Genomic DNA, 26,649 nt, shown 5'->3' on the forward strand with positions numbered 1-26,649 from the left:
GGGACATGATTATTTTAACAAAAAATATTTTTTACTTGTGTTCTCGAGAATACAAGTCTCATATAATTGGGAGGTTCGTATTCTCGAGTAATGGAGCCATATTCTTGAGTATACAAGTGTTTACACTCAAAAACTTGTATCTATTAGAATTGATATTCATTATAATACAATAATAGGGTTTTTCATTTTTTCATACTAAAACAATCTATTACAAAGAAATTGAATTCACTTAATGATGAAATATAAGTAAAATAGTAATATGTTTTATTTAGATTGAGACCATAATCCTATATATATATAGTTTCTATACATTGCAAAACTCATACCCCTTAAGATACCTTAAAAGCCTAACAAATTAATTAACTTAATTGATCATTTTTAATAAGCTAATAATAGATATCACATATGTACTATTAATGTTAATATATAGACGCGTGATCTAAAAAATTTCCCAAGAGCATAAAGTTACACTTTTACTATTAGAATTATAATTTTCTTGTTACATAATTAGGATGGGACTTAAAGTTGGCCTTTTATAATCTTATGCAATGATTGTACACCTTGGAAATCATGACCTAAAATGAATTTCAAGATGGGTGTGTAATTTTTTGGATGAATAATTGATTTTTTAAGATAAAATAAATAAATTCTTAAATAATTTCAAATTGTTTTTAATTATAGGATTGCATTTTTAATTACTTTTTGCACTTTAAAATCGACTTTTGTGCATAAGAAAAAGTGATGTGGCACACTACAAAAGTGCAAGAGATGTCATACGACATAAAAAGTATAGAATCTTGTTGTAATTTGTGTTTAATATAATTTTTTTTTTAAAATTATATTATTTAGGAAAAAAAAAGGTCTAAAAAAATAAGTATTTTTGAAGTGTGAATGGAGAGGGGGGTTTGAGATGATAAATTTGGTGGGCCATGTCCATGTCTTCTCAAATAGAAAAACTTTTCTACTTTTTGAAAACTTAGAGCCCAAATTTCTTGGAATTAGTGACTGGTTTTTCAAATTTCCTACCAAAATTTCCGTTTTTAGGTCAATTGCCTAAACTCTAGCCCCCGACTTGATGCCAAGGCTCAAAAGTCTCTTGGGCCTTAAACATAGACCCCGACCCAATTCTAAACCCAAGGCTGGGCTTGACTTGGGCTTGGAAACTTTACCAAAAAAAATTAAAATAAAATAAATTAAATCAAGGCTTATTTGATCAAAAGGGCCATTGAAACCTAATTTTGAAAATCTAACCTTGATCTTTTTTTGAGCTCATTTAAAAAAAATATCTTTATTATTTTCTTATAAAAATAACTATTTATTTTAAAACATATTATATATACTTGAAATAGTTAAAAGTATTTATATAAAAAATTGATTACTTTTTAAACAAATTAAATATAAATAATATTTTTTCTCTTTTAACCAATTATTTCTTGATTAAAAGAGTGGTCATCGAAAACCCAATTTTAGAAATTTAATATTTCATATTTTTTACCTCATTTTGACAAAAATACCCTTATTTTTCTTATAAAAATAATTTTTTTAACTTATACATAAATATTTAAAATAGTTAAGGGCGTTTACATCAAAATGGGTTACTATTCAAACAAAAATGTGGAATGAGTTAAATTCACAAATACATGTCTTCTCACTAATTTTAATTATATTGGATTTTCTTTGATATTTTCTATTGCAAAATCAAATACTTTCAATAACCAAATATAACCTTAAATTTGAAATAGGTTGAAATCATAGTAAATATGAAAGTGTTAGATAAAGTTAAAATTATTTATTTTATTTGAATAAAACATCTAAAAATAAAAAATTAGCTTGAAAAACAAACTCAATTAAAATATTTAAAATCTATAAAAACTTCCAAAAAAAAAAAAAAAAACCCATTACTTCTATGATCCTCAAAATTTGAAAGCCAACATTGCTATTAATCATGCCAAAGCAATAGGGTACAAGAAGAGAAATTGAAAGAATTTCAAACTATTTTATTTAATTTATCATAGAAGTAAAAAATAAAATGTAATTAATAATATATTATTTATTTGAAAGTAAATAAAAATAGGGCTTTTTTTTTTTTTGTTTGTTTCCCTGATACTTACATGGTCTTCTTTAATAAAAACAAAATCCAAAATTACTTTCTACAAATAAAGAAGGCAAAAAGGAAGGAATTGAGGAAGTAGTCCAAACTCCCAAAGTTGGTAGTTGATGATGTGATCTAACACTAGACAATGGGGACTTTAAGAGAGAGAGAGAGAGACAGAGAGAGCAAAGTGGGAGAGGGGAAGGCAAAGAGAGGAGTAAAGAGAGGAATCCATGATGATGGTGTGATGATGATGGAGGATGGAGGATGGAGGATGGAGGATGGAAGATGGAATGGAATGGAATGAATGAATGGAAAATAGTAATAGATTAAGGCACTACCCACTCCACCAAAGCTTCTCTTCCCTAGACACTAGAAATGATTACCCACCGCATCTCATTCTCTTCCCTTGGTTTTGACAACCCCTAATCATTAAACATAGCCCCCTCCCCCACTTCCTACGTCTTCCACCCCCTCTTTCTTTTCCCTCTCCATTTTCCATCATTTCTTCTCTCCAACCCTCCCCCCCTTTTTGTCCTCCTCCCTTTCCTTATTTTCATTCCATGCCATTTCTCTCCTCATTTTCCATAATTTCTTCTTTCCAACCCTCCCTCTTTTATCCTCTTCCCTTCCCTTATTTTCATTCCATGCCTTTTCTCATCTCCCTAAAATAGGTTGAAAATGGAAATGGAAATGAATCAAAATTCCAAGTAAATGAAAGTGGGATTTAGTTTCTATAATCTAATTTTAAAAAATAATTTAAATATATTAATGAATGAAAATTAAATTGATTTATTTAAACTTGACTTTTCATTGTTTTTCTCCATGAAGAAGAGTATTCTAAAAAAACTGAATCTATTTTTATTCCCACTTTTTATAAGTAATCTATGCATGGCAATGAATCCAAAATGAAAAAAAAATTCTCATTTTTATTACCTAATTTCAGTATTCCAAACATGCCCTTACTTATTTGAAGTATAAGATGCAAAATTAAATTTATCAAAGCTTTCTAAAAGAATCAAAATTATTTCTAATTCTATTCGCAAAGCACAATTTTTTTTTTCATAATTTGATTTATTTTTAAAATGAAAAAAATGGAATATCTTCATTTTTTTAATATTTATAAATATTCAAGTGCTTTTATAAATGAAATGTAAAAACAAAATTTCAAGTTTTTCAATATGATATATTATTAAGATTTATACACCTAGGTCTTGTTTTGTAGTTGTTTTTTAAAATAGTTATAAAAAATAATTTTTAAAAACTCTTTAATCTATTTTTAATATTTTTAAATATATTTTAAAAATAATTTTTATATTCGATACTTTATTTTTAATAATTTTACATTTTATTTTATAAAATAGTCATAAAAAAACAAATGAAAATAATAAAAAAACCTAAAAGATATTACTTGAAAATAGAAAATAATTTATAGTTGTCAAAAATACTTTTTTGTTTTATTTATTTATTTTAAATAACATAAAAGAATTTTTGAAAATAGTTCAGCCTTCTCATTCCCCAAAACACAAAACATTTTCTTTGAATAAAAGGAATTATTATTTATACCAAAAGGGCAATATTTGGGTTTTACAATTTTAATTAAAATAATGATAATTGTCACCTTTAATTAATGCCTTTTATCACTTGTATTTTATTTTATTTTAATTTTTGTAGTTTTATTTCATTTTCATAAAATTAAATATAATATGAAATGTAGTCCACAATTCAAGAAAGAGAATGCCCAAGTGGAAACTTGAAGCAACATGATGTATGTTCTCAAGTACTTGATGTTTCATAATTTCTCATACCAGTTTTCCATCAATAAGGAAAAAAATAAAGTCAAATATACGAACTATTTTATTTAAAAAATAACTGAAAAACTAAAAATTGTATAAATATTCACATTTTTTTCATGTCTCAAGACTGGTTTTAACCATGAAAAAAAAAAAAAAAACTTTATAATTCATGCACTTAATTTTAATTTTACAAAAAAGTTATAGAAATTGATTGTTTTTAATGTTACCTTTTACTATGAGATTATGTTATTATTTGTCTTTTTGATATTCTATCTCTCACACGGATATGGACCAAACTATTTCATAACATTTTGAACCTAATTCATGTATTATTTTAATGAGTTTATAACCCTGAGTGGCGAAAAGTTGATATCGAGGTGCCAAACCTTCATCTATGTGAATTTGTGAGGAAAATTAATTTGTTATCTCTAAAATAACTTTTATTTGTTGAATGACTACTCTTCCACTTAACTGTTATAAGATTAACAATTTCATGAGTTTGAACTTTAGTTGCTAACATAAGAAAATTCCTTTACGGGTCTTCAGATACAACTTACAAGGGTTACTTTATTTTATTAGTATTTTTAATGAAAAATGAAGAAATAATAAAACAAATAATTTTTAAAAAATTATTCAAATTTATTTATATTAAGTTAGTACATCATTTTATACTGAGAAAAAGTTTATTTAAATTAGAATGTGAAATGAGGATGAAGACGAATTTGAAAAAAGTATATAAAAATAATTATTGATTTAATTTAATTTTATTTTTTCTCTTCTTTATATTTTATTTTCCTCATATTTTCTTTCAACTATGTTTAGTTTGAGTAAAATACTTAAAAGAAGGGAAAAAAACTTTTACATATTTAATTTTACAATGAAAAATATAAAAGATAATTATATATGATTAAAATTAATTAAAAATTTATATTTTTAAATTATTTAACTTTTATATAAAAAGATTCAAATAAGTGAAACTGACTATAAAAATAATATATAAAAATAATTTATTAATTTTAATTTTTATATTTAATTTTTTCTTTGCATTTTTTCTCAAAGATACACGAGACGTCTTTTCATCAAATTTCCTTTTCATTTTACAAAATATTTTTTAAAATTTGTGAAAACATATATCTTAACATTTTGGGAAGGCTACCTGAAGATTTGCTAGTTGGTAGTTCACCCATCAACTCACCCATTGCAGAAAACAATGCCTTACCAACCTTTCCCACGACTTACACGGTTGCATTTGAACTCCCAATAATTTTGCCAGGTGGCAATTTTTTCAGAAAACGAAAAATCATTAAAAAAAATAAAAAATAAAAAGTAAAAAACGAAAGGGGAGGGGGCAATTTGGGAATTTCAACAGAAAAGGGATCATCAAGTAGGTACTTCCGTAATTCTAACAAAATAATCATAAATGGAAAAATGGTGGGGCAATCATGCCGTGTGCGTGGTAGAAGAAATGAGAAAAGGCAACTGCCTCCACAGATGTAATCTCAGCCGTTGATTTTGTATTAAATAATAATAAAATAAAAAGCTGGTTTAGATTGAAAAGGGCTTTAGTTTACTTGACCATTATAAGCTGTGTTCACACACGTGGACCTCTGGACCCCAAAAAAAATTCCACTTTCTAGAGGGCATCGTGTACCAAAACGTGGTCGTTTTGCTTTTTTACTTTCTTACCCCTATAGTTTTCCATTTATTACCACTCCACCATATTAAATACATTTAACTAATGGAGTTAGTGGAATTACATGCATAATTAATATATATTAATTATATGAATGAATTAGAGTAAAAGTAGCATTTTTATATCTTACAAAATATATTTAAAATGAAAATACGAAGAGTTTGAAAGTAATGGGTATCGGCCACGTGGCGGTCTAGGCAATAGTGGCAATTTTGAAAATTTGAGGGAATGATCAGATCACAAGTGTCAAAGCGGCGAATCCGGCAACAAAGCAACAAAGGGTAATTTAGCCATTATGGGGGAATCATAGGGGTATTTTGGGAAAATCAAACGAAACATTCCCGTAAATATCATCGATTAGAGGGACAAAGTTGCGTAGCGAGCAATATTATTACAATTATCGCATAAGTCTGCTGACGTGGAAAAAGGAGAGTGGGTGAGCTGAGAGGGAAGAATATAAGAGGAGAGAGAGGGAGGCGGAGGCGGAGGAGGGAGGAGGAGAGGAGGACGGCGGAAGCGGTGGCGGAGGTGGTGGAGGAGCGCCGAGACGGCCGGCGGGGCATGGAAGGCCTGGCCATGCTGAGGCAGCTGATCGGAGAGGTTCAAGAGCTTTGCGAACTCTACGGTTCCTCCAATTACATTCCTCATCAACCTCACACTCAACTTCTCTACCATCATCATCAACACAGCCACAGGTCTCTTTCTCTCTCTAATGCTCGCTGATTCTGCCCTTTCTCTCTTTAGATCTCTCTGATATTTCTCAAAATCCTCTGTTTCTCATCAACAATGATAGTGAGTTCTTTTCCTTTTTTTCCCCTCCTTGAAGTTGGTGATTTCTTATGCTTTCTCCTTGTTAGGTTTCCTTTTGTACCTCATTTTGGCTTTTTGGTAAACTACGGTCCGTTTGGTTGCCGAGAAGCAGGAGGATATGAAAACAGAAAATTGAAGCCCTATATTTTTCGTCATTTTCGCTCCGGTTAAGTCCAACTAAGTTCCGTACGGTTTTTTTTTGGTTTCAGTTAAGTTTACTTCTTTGGTTGGATTGGGAATCGGTTAAAAGTTTAGGGCCGCGGATTTTTTTTTTTCCCTTTTGTTTTTCGGCAAACAAACAGAAGATCGAGCGTTTGTGTCCTGGTTCTTCTTTGACTGAGGTGAGGATTTTTCTCTGTGCTACGTTTGGTTTCTGAGAAAACATTGGAGAAGAAAAGAAATGACTAAATGAGAGTACTTGACCTTAGACTAAGCTCAATAGTTGCATTAGGCTGGGCTGGCTTTCTTTGTTAAGTGGAAGGGAACAAAAGGAGAAATTTGAAACCCTGTATTTTCGTCGTTTTGGCTCCAGTTAACTCTAACTAGGTTTTTTAATATTATTCTTTGGTTCGTTCAGGAACTAGATTAAAAGTTTAAGGCCTTGGATTTTGTTTTTCTTTTGTTTTCTCAGCAAACAGACAAAGGATTGAGATGTTCTGTTTTGGTTGTTTTTGATTGAGGTGAGGATTTTCCTGTATGGCACGTTTTTTTGCCGAGAAATTTTTTGAAAAGAAAAGAAATGAGAAGACTTACCTCAGAGTTAGCTCCATAGTTGCATTATGCTCGGTTCCTTTTCCCCAATTACTGGAGGAGAAAAGAGAAAATTGAAACCCCATATATTTTGGATTCTCTTGGCACCTGTTGAATCTTTTAAGTTTTGTAAAATTATTTTGTCTCTGTCGAGTTCTTATTGATTTATGGTTCATTCAGGAACTTGATTAAAACTTAGAGCCATAGATTGTGTTTTTTCTTCTTTGGAAATAGTGGATGGAGTGGTTGTGTTTCAGTTTTTCTGGATTCAGCAGAGGATTTTCCTCTGGGCTCCATTTGGTTGCTCAGAAAATATTGGAAAGGAAAGGAATGAGAAAACTTGACCTCAGACTTAGCCAAACGATAGCTGCCTTACGTTTGGTTCACTTTGTTTGTTAATTATGCTCATGCCCTGTTGGTTGCCAAAAGAGTGGAGTAAAAATTGAAAGCCTATATTTTTTCATCATTTTGGTTTATAATGACGAGACAGATTAACTTGAACCTAGTTTTGTACAGTTATATTGCTTAAGCTAACTCTTGATTTGGTTAGGAATGAGATTAAAAGTTTAATACTGAAATTTATTTCCTTTTCCTTCATTTCTTAGGCAAACAAAGAGAAGATTTAGTAGTTATGTTTTTGCTTATTTCTTGATGAGGTGAGGATTATTTGATATGCTCCTTATTGTTGCTGAGAAAGTGTCGGAAAAGAAAAGAAATGAGAAGGAAGGCTTGACCAGAGACTATGCTAAGTGGTTGTATTAGGCTGAGTTGATTGGAGTTTTTTATTTTCTGGGGCAGAAAATAGTGCCAAATATAAGATTCAGAATTTTGGATTCTTTTCGTTACTACATTTTGGCCTCATCCATAGGGTAGTTTGGGCTGTTATTCTTGTGAATGTAATGGAAGCTGTCTTTTGGGGTATTTCCTGAGTTTATGTTATGTAAAGTTGAATTTGTTTTTTGGAGATTTTAATCTTTCTCTCAGTTTTTCTTATTTCTTCTATAATAGGTGAATGTGTGATGATTTTTAGATGTTAGTTTACTAGTTTCTTATTTCTTGTCATTTTGATGCTGCTGGTAGTGTCCTTGGTTCTTCTTTTTTTTGCCATTCCAGCTTATTTTTTGATCTTTGTCATCAGATGGTTGTTGGTAACAGTTCAGCATCATTTCTTTCTTCTTATCCATAAACTTATTTTGGTTGTAAAGGTTGAATTCCCCAAACACCCCACCTTAAAATGCATTTGATGATGGTTTTATATTTGGCCATTGGCAAACTCCAAAGTGGTCGACTCATCTTAGCAATGTTTAGATGAATCCAACACATGAGTTGGGCATGCATACAGGAGTCCATTAAATATGCTCATGACTTCTTACATGAAGACTTGATTTACTTCATTTATGCATACATCTGTTCATTTAAAAAAAAATGAACTGAGGAAAATGCAATCATGATTTAGGGGTTTCAGGAAAGTTCAAAAGAAATATATGTATAGATATAAGCATGACAGCTAGTCACTGCTGTTGGTGTGCCTCCTTTCCCCAAGTCATTCGACCAACAAGATCAGGCTAACTTAAGCTAGTGACTCATTGAAGATAGGTTGTTTTTCCTTGATAAGTAGATCATGGATGAAATCATTTAGAATTAAATGTATTTAATTTTAAAACTAAACAACCAAACATAAGGAATGAACTGTATATATATGTGGGGCACACACGCATGCACACACATGTATATAAGTTATACAAAATACAAAATGCAAAAAGCTATGAATGAAGAAACCTCATAGATTCTTTTAGTTTATAAAACAAGCCATAGTCCCCCTAGCTTAAGGCTTGTGGAAATTTAAATTTCACAGGCAACATTTGTCCATCATAGTCAATTTTCTGCTAATCAAGTGGTCATCCTTTAGGACATACCTTTGCCTAAACCACAAACATAATCTTTAAAGGTGAAACTGTGAAAAGAAACTCGGACATAATGTCTTTTGAAAAACCTGTTCTCTCTAGGAAGAAAGAACCTTCTAGAATACCTTAAAAAATATGCTCTCTCTCTTTCTCTCTCTCCAGATCATGTAGTCCCTGTAAATTTCTAGCGCTCATTGAAAATTGTTCACCTCACAATTCTATAGATTACCTTTCAAGAAAATGATTTTCTACTGTGTGTTCTGAGCCTTTGAGAACTGAACCCAAGGGTTTTATTTAACAGCAGTTGTGTCTGAATACTTGAGAAAGAGTCTGAGATATGGTGGATGAGAGCTTGTTCACATACCATGAGATTATATGTTTTGATATGTTTTAAAGATCCCCCTCTTCTCCCATTGTGGTTATATATTCTGGTTTATCCTTCCTTCTTATTTGCAAATATGAAGTAGTTGTATGATGTATCAAAATTTTGATGAACTATATGATAATTTGCACAGATGCCATTTCAAAAGCTTCCAAGATGGGTGCGTAAAGGGGCAATATATCCTAATAATTACTTTTTTTTTTATTCTTTGAGTTGGGTGTGGTTTGATTTGACTTCTTCATGTCTATCTAAATGCATATTGAACTGGAAGATGTGTCTTCTCATTGAGTTTCCATGCTTGCAATGCGAGGTAAAATGATTTACCAAGTGTTAATTTTCATATGTATTTCCCCACAGTTTGCTGTGTTATGGCAATAGCTAATTTTCCCATTTGTCATTGGACCAAATTATCCACATCTGTTAACATCATATAGAAACAAATTGAGGCATCTTGTGTAGAAAGCCCTTGAGAATATAGGTATCTTGTGTTCATCCTCTTTTGGATTTATTGAAACAAATAATGAAATTTGTCAATTAGCTGTAGCTATCATGATAATTAGGAAAAATAATATCCTTCTGAGCAACTGCTTAGGTGGATCAGTTTTAATATGGACCAACTGTACATATTTTAAAATCAGAAACTGTGCATTCTACAGAAAAAGCAAAGTTTTATTTGAGCTTTTAGCTCAGACAACTCATTTTCTCTGCATGATCTTCTGTTGTTTGGCTGATTTAACTTATTTAATGAAAATCTTAAATGGTTACAACAAATAACATATTTGGAATTCTAATAGGGCTAATTAATGAAAATCTTTAATTGCTTTTGGACTTAAGGGAAAAATGACAAGTTCCAAATGAGTTTGACTCCAGATCAAAGTTTAAAAGCTTTGCGGCAATTACGTATTTAACTTTTCATAGTGGATCCCCCATAAACTTGAATGAATTGCTTATTTTCACATCTCCATTCTGAGGATTTTTTTTTTGTGTTTACTTGGCAATTTACTTGTCTCATGCATTGCTTATTTAGAATGGTTAAGTTGATTGATTCTGAATTTGTTAGTTGATAAATCTGTAATTCATAAACTTGTAAAGGTTTTTATTTTTACTTTTTTAAATCTTTATTTATTTATTTGTGTCTATCAGATGCCTGTTTAAATTGCTTCCTTTTGATTTACTGTTAGATAATAGGCCTTCTAGGCTATATGCTGGCCCCTGTTCACATCCATTACTTAATTGTCATCCCTACTACCTGCAGCCTTGGTGGGGATGTTCTCACTTAAGGATTATTTAGGTCATCATTTATCCTTGAATGCTAATCACTCATGAGAATTGTGTTAGACACAGAAATTTAGATTCAGAATTTATTGGCTTAAAAGCTTTTAGAATCCTTTTATATCTATAAGAAAAAAGAAAAAAGGAGCAAAAATTATGTTATTTAAAATAATATGCATGTGGCATGAACAATGTTTCTTATACACCAGGTTTTCATATGATATATGGCATGTTTTTGGTTCTCTATTCAGATCCTACTTGGTATAAATGTATATAGCTAAACTCAGTTCGAAGGGAGCATAAAAAGAGTTCACAATTATCCCATCAAAGAAAATTTTCACAGATCAATTTCAAACATGGGCAATAAAAGAATGAAACTGCATAGATATATGCAAAGAAACACACTGTGATCGAGCTGCCATGTTACCCTTTCAAGGCTAATATTTTGGAGTTAGCAACAGCATTGGAACATTTTTTGTGGTTATTTTAGGCAGGGACCAAAAGATGCACCGTATCATAAAACAATGTAGAATATGTTGTGGACTCTGTACAAGACTGTGCAGAACCCATCTTTGCCAAGTCTTAAAAAAAGATATCCACATGAAAATTCATTTTTCTGCATAACGTATCAACATCCCACTGTGAAATCCTTGGATCTGGATAACCGAGACATTTTTGGGGTCATTCCCTCTCTGAATTCATCTAGAAATAAGATTAATTGTAATTGACTGCCACATCTGGTGATTAAATGCATTGCCAATTATCAGTGCATTAAACATATGTTTTTTTTTTTGATCAATAATTAAAAAAAAAAAAAAAAAAAAAAAAAAAAAAAAAAAAACATATGTTTAATGCACTGATAATTGGCAATGCATTTAATCACCAGATGTTACTTTGGTCTACTTGGGTTTTCTGATGTTATGGTTATATATCTGCTCGTTCACCTTAGTTAAATAATTCTTCCATTTTCCTGAAATCTAATGGATCAAAACCAAAGTGACAGCTTCGTGATTGCATTCATGCATATGTTTGTTGTTTCTCTTTTTCGTGCAATAATTATTCTTTTGAGCAGATTAGCTTTACTACATTTTGAAGTCTTTTGTCTATATGCATATACTGAATGAATTTTTTGTTTCATTCATGTCTGTGTATACATTGCTCATTATGCCTACCAATAAAAAGGGGGAAAACACCATTGCCCAGTATTTGCTCACCCTCTTTACATGATCTTCCTACCAAACTGTTTTGGTTACCCTAAGTAAGGAATGTCTGAATGATGTGGATTACCTTGTGAACAGATGGTGCTTCTCCAATTTTGATGATGACTCTGCTGAAGATGATTACTGCGATCCTATAATGAGGTCTGGAAAATCTGGAACTTTGAAGACGATGGAAACTTATGAGCCTCCACCCACCAAGAAATCCCGTAAAGAGCGGAACCGGGGAAAGTTACCTGGGACGACTAATTCAGCAGAGGTAATGGAACAAGAAATCTGGAAAGAATTCCCTGAAGACCTTTTTGAAGCTGTGATTGCTAGACTTCCCATTGCCACATTCTTTCGCTTCCGTTTAGTTTGTCGGAAATGGAATTCATTGCTCAACTCCAATAGTTTCTCTCAACATTGTGCCCAAGTCCCACAAGGCCATCCTTGGTTTTACACCATCACTCATGAAAATGTTGATCCTGGAGCCATGTACGATCCTTCCTTAAAGAAATGGCACCACCCCACAATCCCTTCTCTGCGTGCAAAGACTGTCTTGCCAGTGGCTTCTGCAGGAGGCCTAGTCTGTTTCCTTGATATCAACCATAGGAACTTCTTTGTATGCAACCCTCTGACTCAGTCTTTCAAAGAGTTGCCAGCAAGATCGGTTAGGGTCTGGTCCCGAGTAGCTGTGGGAATGACACTGAACGGGAATTCAACCACTGCAGGGTATAAGATCCTGTGGGTGGGCTGTGATGGTGAGTATGAAGTTTATGACTCAGTGAAGAACTCATGGGCCCGTCCAGGAAGCATGCCCTTACATGTCAAGCTACCGCTGTCGCTAAACTTCCTGTCACAGGCCGTGTCCATTGATGGCACAATTTACTTAATGCGTTCAGACCCAGATGGAATCGTGTCATATGATATGGTTACTGGGGCCTGGAAGCAGTTCATAATCCCTGCCCCACTGCATCTGACTGACCACACACTTGCCGAGTGTGGAGGCCGTATCATGCTCGTGGGGTTGCTGACAAAGAATGCCGCCACATGCGTATGCATATGGGAGCTACAGAAGATGATGCTCTTGTGGAAGGAGGTTGACAGAATGCCAAACATATGGTGCTTGGAGTTTTACGGAAAGCACGTTCGGATGACTTGCTTGGGCAACAAAGGATTGCTCATGCTGTCTCTAAGATCACGACAAATGAACCGGTTGGTTACTTACAATGTGTTGAGCAGGGAATGGCTGAAGGTTCCTGGATGTGTGGTGCCCCGTGGTGGAAAGAAGCGGCAGTGGATCGCCTGCGGCACGGCATTTCACCCATGCCTAACTGCTTCAGCCTAAATTCTAGCTGCCCTTTGTGTTTCCGGCAGCATCAGCCCAGCAAAGGACAGGGTCTTTTTTTTTTTTTTTTTTTCCCATTTGGTACTCTGGTTTTTATCCTTTGTGGGCTGCAATCTTTTCACCACTAATCTCTATTGAGTCAATTTTCTATGGTGAAAATGATAAAGGAATTAGATGGCTCTGTGGAAATTATTATTATTATTGTCTTCTTTGCCTTTAATGTACAAACATATGTACTTCCATCTTTTGATTTCAGAAGTCAGTTTTAGATCTGTTTCCTTTTCAGGCTTTGGCTGAGAATGCTTTAGGCTCTATAGAACAGTCCCTGGGAGCTTTTTCTAGGGGAAAATCTTTTTTGCAGTAAGGTTCGGTGGACATCATGACGAGGCTTGGGAAAAAATCTTTAGTTTTCAGTCAACTTCGATTTTACGGCTCTATTCTCAGGAAAAGAATTCTTGCTGAAAAGTTTGTTTTACAGCCTTGTCTGGCGCTTCAAGACTGGTTTCTTGGCTGTTTTATACTTTGACATAACGAATGTGCTCGGTTTGTATTAATCGTTTCTTAATTTGGATATAGAAATTGTTCGAACTAGTAAAAAGGAATTGAAAATTTGAAAATTCTGCAAAATTAAGATAAAAGTGGTGGTTTACGTTAGAAAATTTTACACTATTCTTATACAAATTCAGACTGACGAGAAATACAATGCCTTCATCTTCCTCTTCCTCCTCCTTTCCATCTCAAGATGGATTGCAGGTCAAAGAAAGAGTAGAAAATAGAAAGTCCCTTATGTTGGCTTGCCCACACTGCTGCCACCATTTCTCTACATTTGAAATAATGGAGAAGTGCTTAGGGTTGGGGCACTTGCCCACTTGGAATTTTAGGATGTAACACCAGAAGATCTTCCCCCATGCAGATATCGATGTACACAACAAGAGAGGAAAATGAGAGAAGAAAAGAAATCTTCAAATCTTTAATTCATACATCTTCTTCCTTCTTGTACAAGTATTTTTCAGTTTCTTTTTTCTGGACTTACAACATTTAAGAGACAGACACAGGTCGGGACCTTCAGCCAGATCTTATAGTCACCGTCTAGTTAAGTCATGCCTCCATTTGTTACCGTCCTGATTTTCTGAGACACAGCTGGTGAAAACCAAAATATTTAGTCAGCAAACGAAAATCCGCCATGTAAACTACAATGCAAAATAAGCAAGGGGAAAAAATAAGCTAAACTAGCAGATGTCATGTTTTCGATAGTAGAATCCAACCCCCAAAAACTACTAGCATAAGGATGGTGATTTTGAAAGCAAAGATTTTTGTCTCAGCAATTTTTTATTATTTTTTTTTCTCCTGAGCCAAATCTTTTTCTTTCTTTTTTTCTCTAATATCCAAGTAGTTCATATTTAATTTCTGTTTGTGGGAAAATACACAAATAGTCACTACAAAATGCTATCATATTTTTATTTCCATATTTCCATATAAAGAACAGTCATATTTAGCTGCCCAGTGTTCAATGAATCAGATATGATCATATGAGCAACCAACTCCTAGATAAAGACAAAGAGCTCCGATTTAGAAATGTTCATGAGATGAAAAAACGAATACAACATTTCATGTTTCTTCTTTTAAGGACATGAAGTTCTTTACCATGAACAAAATAAAAAGATTAGAACAAACTACAAAATGGGTATTTGTTGGAAAGATCAGAACTCATACTACTCTTCAAAACAGAGGATCCTTGGGGTGATATTTTATATGGAATGTCCGGGGAGTTAACGACAGTGCAAAAAGAAAAGTGATTAAGGCCATGATCAGGAGTCAAAGAGTGGATATGTTCTGTCTCCAGGAGACTAAGATTCAATCAATGACAGAGGGGTTGGTGAGGAGCTTAGGCACTGGCAGGTTCCTTAATTGGGGTACTGTGGATGCCCAGGGGACTGCGGGAGGGATTTTGATCTACTGGGATAAGAGGACCTTGGAGTTAATGGAATTGGAAGTGGGATGCTTTTCTATTTCCTGTAGAATGAGGAATGTGGAAGATGGAAGAGTCTGGATGTTTACTGGGGTTTACGGGCCATTTTCTAAAGAGGAGGGGGAGTGGATGTGGGAGGAATTAGGCGCAATTCGTGGCATTTGGGAGGATCCATGGTGTATAGGGGGTGACTTCAATGTCACTTTGTCACTGAGGGAAAGGAGTAATCAGGGGAGACTAACGAGTGCAATGAGAAGATTTGCTCAAGTTGTTGATGAACTAGAGCTTATTGATCTCCCATTACAAGGAGGGATGCTAACTTGGAGTGGGGGGAGGAACAATCAGGCGTGGGCCAGATTGGATAGGTTTCTGGTGACTCAGGGATGGCTTGATCATTTTAATGAGGTCGTGCAATGTAGGTTGCCAAGACCGACCTCAGATCATTTTCCTATTGTGCTGATGGGGGGAGGGATAAGGAGAGGTCCGTCCCCGTTTCGGTTTGAAAACATGTGGCTCAAAGTGGACGGATTCTCGGATCTTTTAAGGGGATGGTGGCAAGAAATTGAGGTTAGAGGGAGGGCCAGTGTCAGACTAGCTACTAAAATGAAGGTGTTGAAGCATAAGATTAAAGTGTGGAATAGGGAGGTTTTTGGTAGGCTGGAAGTTAATAAGAATTCAGCCCTGCAACAAGTGGAGTTTTGGGACGGGGTGGAAAGGGAAAGGAGCTTGTCTGAAGGTGAAACTGAACTGAAAAAGGAAGCCAAGGAGTCCTTTAAAAAATGGGTTTTATTGGAGGAGACCCACTGGAGACAATTGTCCAAGGAATTGTGGCTTAAGGAGGGAGATAGAAACACTGGATTCTTCCATAGAATGGCTAATGCGCATAGAAGGAATAATTCTCTGGAGAGAATGAAAATTAATGGGGTTTGGTTGACTGAGGAGAAGGAGATGAGGGAAGGAATAGTGAGCGCCTTTCAGCAGGTGCTCTCTGAAGAGCCAGGCTGGAGGGCAGATGTGGAGGGACTGCACTTTAAATGTCTAAGTTCCAGTGAAGCTGAAACTTTGGAGGTACAATTTTCTGAAGAGGAAATCTACGCAGCCTTAATGGGTATGAATGGGGATAAAGCGCCGGGTCCGGATGGGTTCACAATTGCGTTTTGGCAATCAAGTTGGGGGTTAGTGAAGGAGGAGATTATGGATCTGTTTAGGGAATTCTACAACCATCGTTCGTTTGCTAACAGCCTTAACTCCACCTTTTTAGTCCTCATTCCTAAGAAAGGAGGGGCTGAAGACTTGGGTGATTTCCGGCCAATCAGCTTGTTAGGAAGTTTGTACAAGCTATTGGCTAAGGTGTTGGCGAATAGGCTAAAGAAGGTGCTTGATAAGGTGGTGTCAGGGGATCAAAACGCCTTTGTGAGAGGCAAACAGATCCTGGACGCGTCTCTTATTGCCAATGAGGTGATTGATTTCTGGAACAAGAGAAAAGAGAATGGGCTGATTTGTAAATTGGACATTGAGAAAGCCTATGACAGCATTAATTGGAGATTTCTCATGAAAGTGCTGGTCAAAATGGGTTTTGGGTCGAGGTGGTTGGAGTGGATGTGGTGGTGCAGCTCTACCGCCAAATTTTCAGTCATGATCAATGGGGTACCAGCTGGTTTTTTCTCGAATTCTAAGGGGCTAAGACAAGGAGATCCCATCTCCCCGTATCTCTTTGTGTTGGGGATGGAAGTTCTTAGTATTCTAATTAGAAGAGCGGTTGATGGGGGCTTCTTATCAGGCTGCAACATTAAGGGGAGAGGGGAAGAGGAGATGGTAGTGTCCCACCTACTCTTTGCGGATGACACAATCATCTTTTGTGAAGCTAATAATGAGCAAGTGTCCGCTCTAAGCTGGGTGTTGGCTTGGTTTGAGGCGGCTTCCGGCCTTAGAATTAATCTTGATAAAAGTGTCCTCATTCCGGTGGGTGAGGTGGAGAATATTGAGGAGCTGGCTGTGGAACTTGGCTGCAAAATAGGAATGCTGCCCACTGTGTACTTGGGGCTGCCCCTTGGTGCTCACCACAAAGCTGTCTCCATTTGGGATGGGGTGGAAGAGAGAATGAGGAAGAGATTAGCCCAATGGAAAAGACTATATATTTCAAAGGGAGGGCGTCTCACCTTAATCAAGTGTACAATGGCCAGCCTTCCCATATACATTATGTCCCTCTTTCGAATGCCGAAGAGTGTTGTAAAAAGACTTGAAAAAATACAAAGAGATTTTCTTTGGGGAGGGGGCAGCTTGGAGAGGAAGGTGCACTTAATTAAGTGGGAGGTGGTGTGTACTAGCAAGGAAAAGGGTGGCCTTGGCATGAGGAGGATTGAATCCTTAAACAAAGCGCTGTTGGGTAAATGGGTTTGGAGATTTGCTGTGGAAAAAGATAATCTTTGGAGGGTAATGATTGGGGTGAAGTATGGTCAGGAAGAGTTTGGGTGGAAAACTAAAGAAGGCCGGGGAGCATACGGAGTAGGGGCATGGAAGGAAATCATGAAGGAAGCTAATTGGTGTTGGGAGAATATCAAGTTCAAGGTAGGGAAAGGGACTAGAATAAAATTCTGGTTGGATCAATGGTGTGGGGATGAGAGGTTGTCCCATGCTTTTCCCTTGCTTTATGAGATGGCGGTCAACAAGAATGCAACGGTTAATGAGATGTGGGACCATAGAAGTGGTCCAGGTGGCTGGAATCTCAGATTTCATAGAGACTTCAATGATTGGGAGCTGGATTTGATTAGAGGATTGCTTATTAGGCTCAGGGACGTCAAGCTATCTTTAGAGGAGGACGGGGTGCTTTGGAAAGGAGGGGGCCAGGGGAAGTATGGGGTGAAGCAGGCCTATAATGGGCTGTTTGTTATCAATGCTTGCGACTTTCCGCATAGAGGAGTTTGGGTGGACAAGGTCCCTACCAAAGTGGTTTTTTTTGCTTGGGAAGCTGCGTGGGGGAAAATTCTTACCTTGGATAGGCTTCAAAAACGGGGCTGGCAGTTCCCGAACCGTTGTTTTTTGTGTGTTTGTGAAGAGGAGAGTGTAAATCACATTCTTCTTCATTGTACGGTGGTAAGGGCCTTATGGGATATCGTTTTTGCCCTTGTGGGGGTTCATTGGGTGTTCCCAGAGCTGGTGAAGGAGGCTTTATTCAGTTGGAGGGGCCCCTTTGTGGGGAAAAAAAGGAAAAAAATTTGGAATTCTATCCCGTTGTGTATTTTTTGGACGGTATGGAAGGAAAGAAATAGGTTAGCGTTTAAGGGAGGGGTGTTAAATATACAGAAACTCAAAAATTCTTTTGTTTGTACCTTGTGGAGTTGGGCTAGGGTGTATATTGGAGAGGAGTCCTCTTCACTCTTAGGTTTTTTTGAGTGGCTAGCGACCACTTAAGGGAGGGTAAGGGTCTTTGTTTTTGTGCTCTCGTTTTGAGGCAGATTTGTATACGTCCTGTATGCTTGATGGCCTTTGCCCTTTAATATATTTGCGATATTTATCAAAAAATATTTTATATGGAGGTATCCTGTTCATTGGCCAAGGATAAAGCATTATAGAAAAGCATCTAATAAAAAAAGGGGTGCAACCTAAGTACATAGGACATAATATAAGGAGAGCCCATGAGAGACAAAGATGAGAGACGATGAAAGACTACAACCTCTAGTCCTAAGCCAGTCCCATCATTGAAATCTAATTGGGTTATATTTGCATTCCTCAAGCAACCTAGACCACTCAAAACAAAGATAGGGAAAAAGCACTTTCAGCAATGTATCTGAGTGCTAATGCTCTTCAAGAATTTTGTCATCTTACATTCTCTCCAAATGCAATAAACAGGGGTTTGGTGATGAAGAACAATATTCAGCAATAATAATTTAGTAATTTTAGCATTTCATAGAGACTCCCAGAATTGATTTCAGAGTTTATCTTCCATTCAAATCTTTATTTGTTTTAGTTTCTAGTTTAATTAGGCCTATCAAAAAAAGTTTCTAATTTAATTAGGAAAAGGGTTCATATTCCTACTAGGAAATAGAGCCTTAGTTTTATAAGGAAAGAGGAGCTCCACAAATCCATATAGACCTGTGTAGTCTCTCAATTTTGATGAATAGAATTTTTTTAAAATTAATAGCTCTCTAGCCTCTTGGTATATTTGATCGATTTGTTGTCAGTGCTTTGATGAGTTCTTAACTGACGATCATCTTTGATTTTTCTTCAGTGGGCATATATCTAGCATGAACACAATCTATTCTCCCGTTTATTAAGAGCCAAGAGAAAATGAGTCACTTGATGCAGTCTCAAACTAGAAACATCAAATGTTTCTCTGGATGGCTAAGGATTTGGGATGCAACAATCCATCTAAAAGTTTCAAGTACAGAAGAATATTCATGAAATTGCATATGAGGATAATCCACTAAGGTTCACTCCATACTTCAAAAAGAGTGAGTAAAGTTAGATTAAATCAATATTGGAGTGTTAATGCCTATTGTCCATAGAATGCTCCAAAAATTGAGCAGATGATTGAACCAGCTTAGTAACTCAAATTTCTGCCAAAGTTAAAGTTGAAATAGGGTTTTGGATACAGTGATCCCTCCCTAAACTTAATCAGGCCTATATACACGTTCAGAGTGATATGACCGATAGACAGGTAATAATTTTTTTCTACAGATCAGGCCCATCAGGGTATCTCATTAATGGAGAACGAATATTTATTTTGACTCATGATTATGACGCAAGAACTTCGCTCCACACAGGATTCCCAACATGAAATGTAAGTTACTCTTCAATCTAAGAGGCAATGCATTGAATCCATAGCCTAAAAGATCTCCAAATACCAGGTGTTTAAGATAACATGGTTATGCTGAATATCAACGTATGTAATGGGTGCATGAAAACCAACCTTCATTAAGGCATAAATTAAAGGGGTTACCATACTATTAAATATCATCTCAGGCTCAGCATAAGTTTTCACATCCCGACCAAAATTTGTCACAAACAACAAAGCATTTAATCATGGGATAAGTTGTAAGTGGGTAATAATTTTCCTATGGAATCAACTTTAGTTTGAACTATTTGACATATGCATGATGTAAATTAGATTTACTTCTTATTTTATCTCTCAAGCATCATTGCCATGTAGCTAAACCTCATGTGTAAGAAACACATTGCATTGGCCCATAGCGATAATCATGATCTTCCATTGCAAATATGTTCCTCATAAACAAATACAACATCTATCAACCATACCACAAAAGAATTGTAATTCTACACTTGAGTGAACATAGGAAATATAATGGAATGATCACTTACTCCAAATATCTCTCGTCAGCCAGTTGCAATCGCATCTCGATCAAACGCAAGTTGAACTCGCCATCACTAACCTTCAACATCTCTGGCAATGGAAGCGAAAACCCATGCTCGGCCAAAAGCCTATGCCGAGGTTTTATCTTCCCCTCCAAACTAAATGAAAAATACTGTGGAAATCTCTTTAGCTCTGCCAAATCCCCCTTCATCTCATCCAAGAAATACTCCACTTTAGGCTGAAAATTTTTCTCAATACTGAAAGTCAACAATCCTGGTGATCTCACCACCATTTTCACCACCTCCTTGTATGAGAACCCCAAATTTTGCAAATACTCAAGCTTGGGCACAAGAGTATCTTCTACACTGGATACTAACAACAATGTGTTTTGGCATGTTATTGCATGTGGTCCAGCAAACCCTAGTTTCTTCAGGAAATAGAATGTGGGTCTCAGTTGATCATCTACGCTACAAAGCAACAACCTAGGACATCGAATTATGGATTTTTGAATATCGGGGAATGGAATATGAACTTCGTTAAATAGAAAATCAAATACAGGATAAAGATCATTGTAGGGGTCACTGGTTAGGAGCTGTGGGTGCATGTCCAAGATTCGACCCAATGCAGAGCGTTGAATGCCCATCGAGCAGAGGCATTTCTCAACGGATTTCACGGTGTCGAGAGGAGCTGATCGGAAATTAGGGTTTTTATGGAGGGCTTTGGAGGAATTGACTTTGAGATTTTCAATGTAGAGTAGTTTTTGACGGAAACGGAGGCCGGAGTCGGAAATGGGGGTGTTTGGATGAGGGGAAAGTGAGTTCCTGAAGCCATCGAGCAATTGAGATTGCTTTGTACAGTTAGGGCTACGGTTAGGGTTTTTAACAGGGCTTAGAGTAGAGTGAAGAGGGATTAAAGTTTGAGGAAAAAATTGGAGTCGAATTATCATCTCAGATAAGCCTATCAGTGTTGGGACAGGGGAGACTAAAAGGCAAGCACGAATCTAAAAATTTCCTCTTCCTTTTCTTTTATAGGACTCAAATTTACTCAGCAATCAACAATCAAACAGGGGAGGAGACAAAACGAAAACGGATTCCAAATTGGAAAACTGGAGCTTACACTTACAGAGAGATTGGGTAGCCAGGAAACGGTTGGAGAAGAAAAGCTGACTCGTTGTCTTTACTCTTTATGAACCACTCATTATGACGTTAATGTCTGATTTTAGATATTTATTTTCAATTTTATTTTTGAAAAATGTGTTATTTAGCCTTATTTATCAATGATTTTGGAAACCCAATTCAAAAAATTATTTTTAAAAATTATTTTATAATATTTTATAGAATAAATGTCTGATCGAAACTCCAAACATTTATATAATACTTTATTTTTAATCTTTTTTATGCATTTATATAATTATTTTTTTAAAAATTATCATAAAAAAACAATTAAAAATAATAGAAAATATTATTTAAAAACATTGTGTTTTTTATTTTTAAAAATATAAGACTTTTTTATTTTTTAATTATCAAATATGTTTTTTTATTTTAAAAAATAAAAACCTTTTTTTATAAATAATTATCAAACAAAGTTTAATACGATTTTTCTACAAAATTCTACCTTTATATTAAAATATTTTAAATGTTTTATTTATAAGCTTAAATTCTTTTTTAATTCCTATTCAATTATTTTCACATTAAGTGTTATCATTGTTGTTTTTTCCTTTTTAATTCCAATAAAGGGGATATTAAATATATAAATTTGAAAAAATAATCTTTATTTTTCTAAAATATAAAATTTGACCTTAATCTTGTTAGAAATGAAGGGATGGATGAGGGAAAATTATCGACTTAACCCTTAAATCAAACTGTTATATTTGATTGTGGATAAAAGTGTTTGGAGAAATATTTTATAAGAAATATTTTTGAAGATGTAATGCTTCAAAAATTACTAAAAAAAGGAAAAGAAAAAAATATGAAAAAAATGATTTTCTCATTCGATTGTTTACTTAAACATATAAAATAAAATAAAATAAAATATAATTAAAATTAATTAAAAACTTATGTATGAATTTGAAATAGTATATGAAAATAACTTATTGACTTTAAATTTATTTTTTATTTTTCTTCAATTTTTTATTCACTCTATTTTTTATTTTGCATTTTTCTTTAAATTTTTTGGGAACCACAGCCTAAAATTTTATTTCCATGTGTTGTTTGGTAAATACCTAAATATGAAAACAAAGTATGATTGAATAAATATTAAATGTTTTTAATAATATGAAAAGTTCCCCTAAGAATGATTCTTTTTCTTTAATTTTTTTTTACTATTTATGTTTTTCTTTTTTAATTTTTTATTAGAATGAATGCACCAACACTTTCCCTCGTAAAATAATGTAATTCACATAAAAAATGTAACAATGCTATCTAATCAAAATTTTCATCAACTTTCAACTACTTTAAACACAAATACAAATCCAAATTCCCTTTACTTCAAACAAAAAACTAAGGTGAAAATTATCAAATTATTTCAAGGATTGCACAAATCAAATTTGAACTCAAATTCTCTACTATTCTAATTATTAAAATAAGATAAAATTTATAGTAAAAATAAATACAAAGAAAATTAACTAATGAAGAAATAGAGAAAGACAATTACACCATGATTTAAAGTAAAAAATCTTTAAAAAGATAAAAAATTTATATGAGCGTAACAATAAAAAACATTCATTATAAAAAACAACTAAATACAAGATTTTACATTTTTACTTAGCTCAAGTCTATTAATACTTTCCGAATGAATTGACTAACACCTTTCCACTTTAGCTATCTGTTTTTTTTTAGAGCATATTAGAAGTCTACATTAAACTTGATTTCAAAAATTTTTTTTTTTTTTTAATCCATACAAGAAGATAATGAGTTTCACCTCAACTCAATAACCACAATGAATTTGTCCGTGCATTAAGAAAAAATCCAAAATGCCAAAAAAATTTATTCGTGCTTTAAGAAAAGATCCAATAAAAAGTTGTTTTGAACTTTAAAATGAAGGTTAGGTTTTCTTCAAAAAACAAATATACCCACGCTTAGAAAGGAATAAAAGCACACTAGGTGTGCATGACAACCACTAGTGTTTTCCTGGTCTTAAAATATAAATTTTGGGTTTAAATAGGAAAGAAAGCCCTTAAATCCAATGACTGAAAATAGTTTTAGTTAAAAAGTAGATCCATTTTACATAAATCTTAATGATCTTGAAACAGGATACAAAAATTCCCATAAATTTGGATGATCTTAAAACAGGGCACAAAAATTACCTAGTTGCTCAAGTCAATTTCATTGATTTACTACATACCTTACCTTATGAGCGTTTTTAACACATTGATCGTTGTTTTCATTAGGCATCAAGGATGATTTGGAAAACCCGAGTTGGAAATACACTCACTAGTTTTTGAGTGAAATCGAAATTGTCAACCTAACTAAAAAAATCATTACCCAACGTGAAGGTGATCAAATACAAAATTCAACTAATGGTCGAATTGGAATTTTTCTCCAAAATATCCAATTTTTGCATTCCAAGCAAACACTTTCCACCATGGCCATGACCAACAATCAAAGAAGGCAAGCAATTAGATATTTTTCAGTCATGACATTTTTTTTGTTGGACTTAGAAACATGATATTATCAGTCATCAAACAGCCCAACTAAGCAAGCGCGTCGCACTCTTAAGCATACACATTCGGCCGGGACGCTCTCATCATTAAAAGATAAATGGGGCCTAAAGATACTAACATAGATCCAACAATTTGAGCAGAAGCGAAAAGTGAAAAAAAAGATATAAAAAATGAGAATAGGAATTGATATATAACTTTATTGGTACGAGTCCTCACAAAACATCATGTATTATCAGTTCTCTACTTCTCCACTAGGATTTAAAGGTTGACACATGTATATTAAGCCACGCCACCGCTGGTTGCAGTCCTGATTATCTGAAACAGAGCTGGAACAAGCAAGCCACTGGGTCAGTAAAAATAGACTAAGATGTATTAGAAAAAAGAAATCAAATTTCAATCTCTGACCAATACAGCTGAACCAGGGAAAACCCCCTAAATGCATATTATCCATTGAAAGACAAAAAGCATAATTTCTAGAGTGGAGTTCAACCAGCAACAACCAGTGGGATCACCATCCTACATCAAAGTTTGTCTTACATGATGATGGTTTTCTCTAAGGGTTTAAAGATGTAAGAATGTAGTTCACACTGTTTATTCTTTTATTCACATTTTTATATTTTACTTATTTAATGCAATCTTCAGATTTCAAAATCAAGTAGCCCAAAACATCCTACACATATCTTATAAGACCTGGCCAAATTAGCCCTCATCTGGCCAGTGCTCAAGAGGACAGATATAGAAACGAAAAGGGTCAAAGACGATACAATCTGGACCACTTCACAAGAACAGGTCAAAAAAGCCACAATCTAAGAACACTTCACAAATGAACAAGTCAAAGATGTTACAATCTGGAAACATTTAGTTAGTTTCTTCTTTTTTAAAAAAATAAAAATAAAAATCCCCAAGATAGACTATGGAGGTCAAGATAATCCCAAGGCAGAATCAAGAAAAGCAAGAAGGTGGAAAATCAGAAAAATAAAGGTAAAAAAATGTGAACATGCAGAAAAATCACTCCACCCACAGGTTGCAAAGCAAAAGGGTGCAAGGGGTGAGTCAGTGGGAACCAGAAGGATTTATTAAATTAGATCAACGATTTTCTTGTCACCAAATTACCGAGGACTATCCTTCTATCCAAGAAGGTCTATTCTATCTATGCTTAAATAAATATAATAACTTTTAATCTGGTTACTATTAATCTGAATAAGGTGAACAAGTGTGTTCATGGGCATAACAGAGACGGAGATGGATATCTTCGTGTATCTGGTTGACAAAGGAAAGAAAGAAAAGGCACAACCATGTAATACCGCTACGTGTGAAAAGTCCTTAGAGAAACTTTGAAAACTGATAAAAATGTATATCAATATCAATAGCAGTAAGAAATGGTAAAAACTAAATGAAGGAGAAGCTTACAAGATCCAATGACAACAAAGACGAAGAACCCAAGCAGAACAGGCCCAACAGGATAGTCACTTCCCTTCTTAGTAGTCGTTTCAGGCACAGACCCCCTCTTAGTGATGTTCTTCTCAAACTTCTCTACCTTCCTATCTGCAAGACGCCTTGATGTTGTCTGCATACCCAAAAAATGATTTACAAGCCATGAGAAAGAGATCGATTTACAAATTATTCACACCAACTTTTGATTGCAAAAAAAGATGAAAGCAATTCAGTGTTGTAACAGGAATAGTCAATAACCCTAACCCGGGACCATTGCTGGTCACGTGTTTTCCTAATTCTGGAAGAGGTGGACTGGTAATGTACATCAACTTCAGGACTTTTCTGAAGATAATATTATAATTAGATTGCTATAATGTCTATTAGATCTAGCCTAAAACACATCGGCGAAAAAAAGCCGAAAAATCTAAAGAAACAAAGCAGGAAAAAAAGAAGAAGAAAAAAAGCCATTTAATTGCCGAGAAAAAGGGGGGAAAACCTCCCTCAATTGAGGGTAACACAACTATTTGGCTTATATATAGCTGAGTTTTCACATTTTTCTGTCTTTTCTTATTGAAATCAAAGCAACCAATGTGAGATCTGAAACTTTTGTTTCTATTTATTTCCTCCCTTCAGTTTTCTGAGCAACCAAACATCAACACAGGAGATACTCAAACCAAAACGAATTTAAATTTCCAGAACCTCCTAGATCACCATTAACGAACAAAAAAAAACAGTAAAGCTTGAAAAATACCATGTTTACGGTGAGATCCGGTGGCCGGAAAATGTCGAAGCACAAGATCGTCGGAGAATTCTCAGGCGATTCGCGCTCTCTCTTTCGCTTCCGGCCGAAAAACAGAGCAATCACCCGGGGGCACCCACAATTTGCCTTTTATAGTGGTCGAAAGAAAAAACAATTGACAGCGTCCCTGACCTACGCGTCACGGTTTCGCTTATTATTGGTCGATCCACGTGGTTTTGGCCATGCGTCCTCCTATGATTGGACCGTCTCGAACTGCTCTCCTAGTTCA

At 34.6% G+C, this 26,649-nt stretch overlaps 2 protein-coding genes across 2 annotated transcripts; one reads left to right on the plus strand and one right to left on the minus strand.

The window, feature by feature from the left end:
- The first annotated feature begins 5,963 nt into the window (after positions 1-5,963).
- Positions 5,964-13,531, plus strand: LOC100242085 (F-box only protein 6). Its single transcript, XM_010657682.3, has 2 exons — positions 5,964-6,276; positions 11,998-13,531. The coding sequence occupies exons 1-2, from the start codon at positions 6,143-6,145 to the stop codon at positions 13,244-13,246; spliced, it is 1,383 nt and encodes a 460-aa protein (XP_010655984.1). The 5' UTR covers positions 5,964-6,142; the 3' UTR covers positions 13,247-13,531.
- Positions 13,532-14,188: 657 nt separating this feature from the next.
- Positions 14,189-21,728, minus strand: LOC100247222 (transcription termination factor MTEF1, chloroplastic). The gene is made up of 2 exons (XM_002271126.4): positions 20,535-21,728; positions 14,189-14,386 (listed from the first exon to the last, which is right to left on the minus strand). The coding sequence occupies exons 1-2, from the start codon at positions 21,470-21,472 to the stop codon at positions 14,329-14,331; spliced, it is 996 nt and encodes a 331-aa protein (XP_002271162.1). The 5' UTR covers positions 21,473-21,728; the 3' UTR covers positions 14,189-14,328.
- Positions 21,729-26,649: the final 4,921 nt, after the last annotated feature.

This window comes from Vitis vinifera, chromosome 1 (assembly GCF_030704535.1).
Source record: "Vitis vinifera cultivar Pinot Noir 40024 chromosome 1, ASM3070453v1".
Classification (NCBI taxonomy): domain Eukaryota; kingdom Viridiplantae; phylum Streptophyta; class Magnoliopsida; order Vitales; family Vitaceae; genus Vitis; species Vitis vinifera.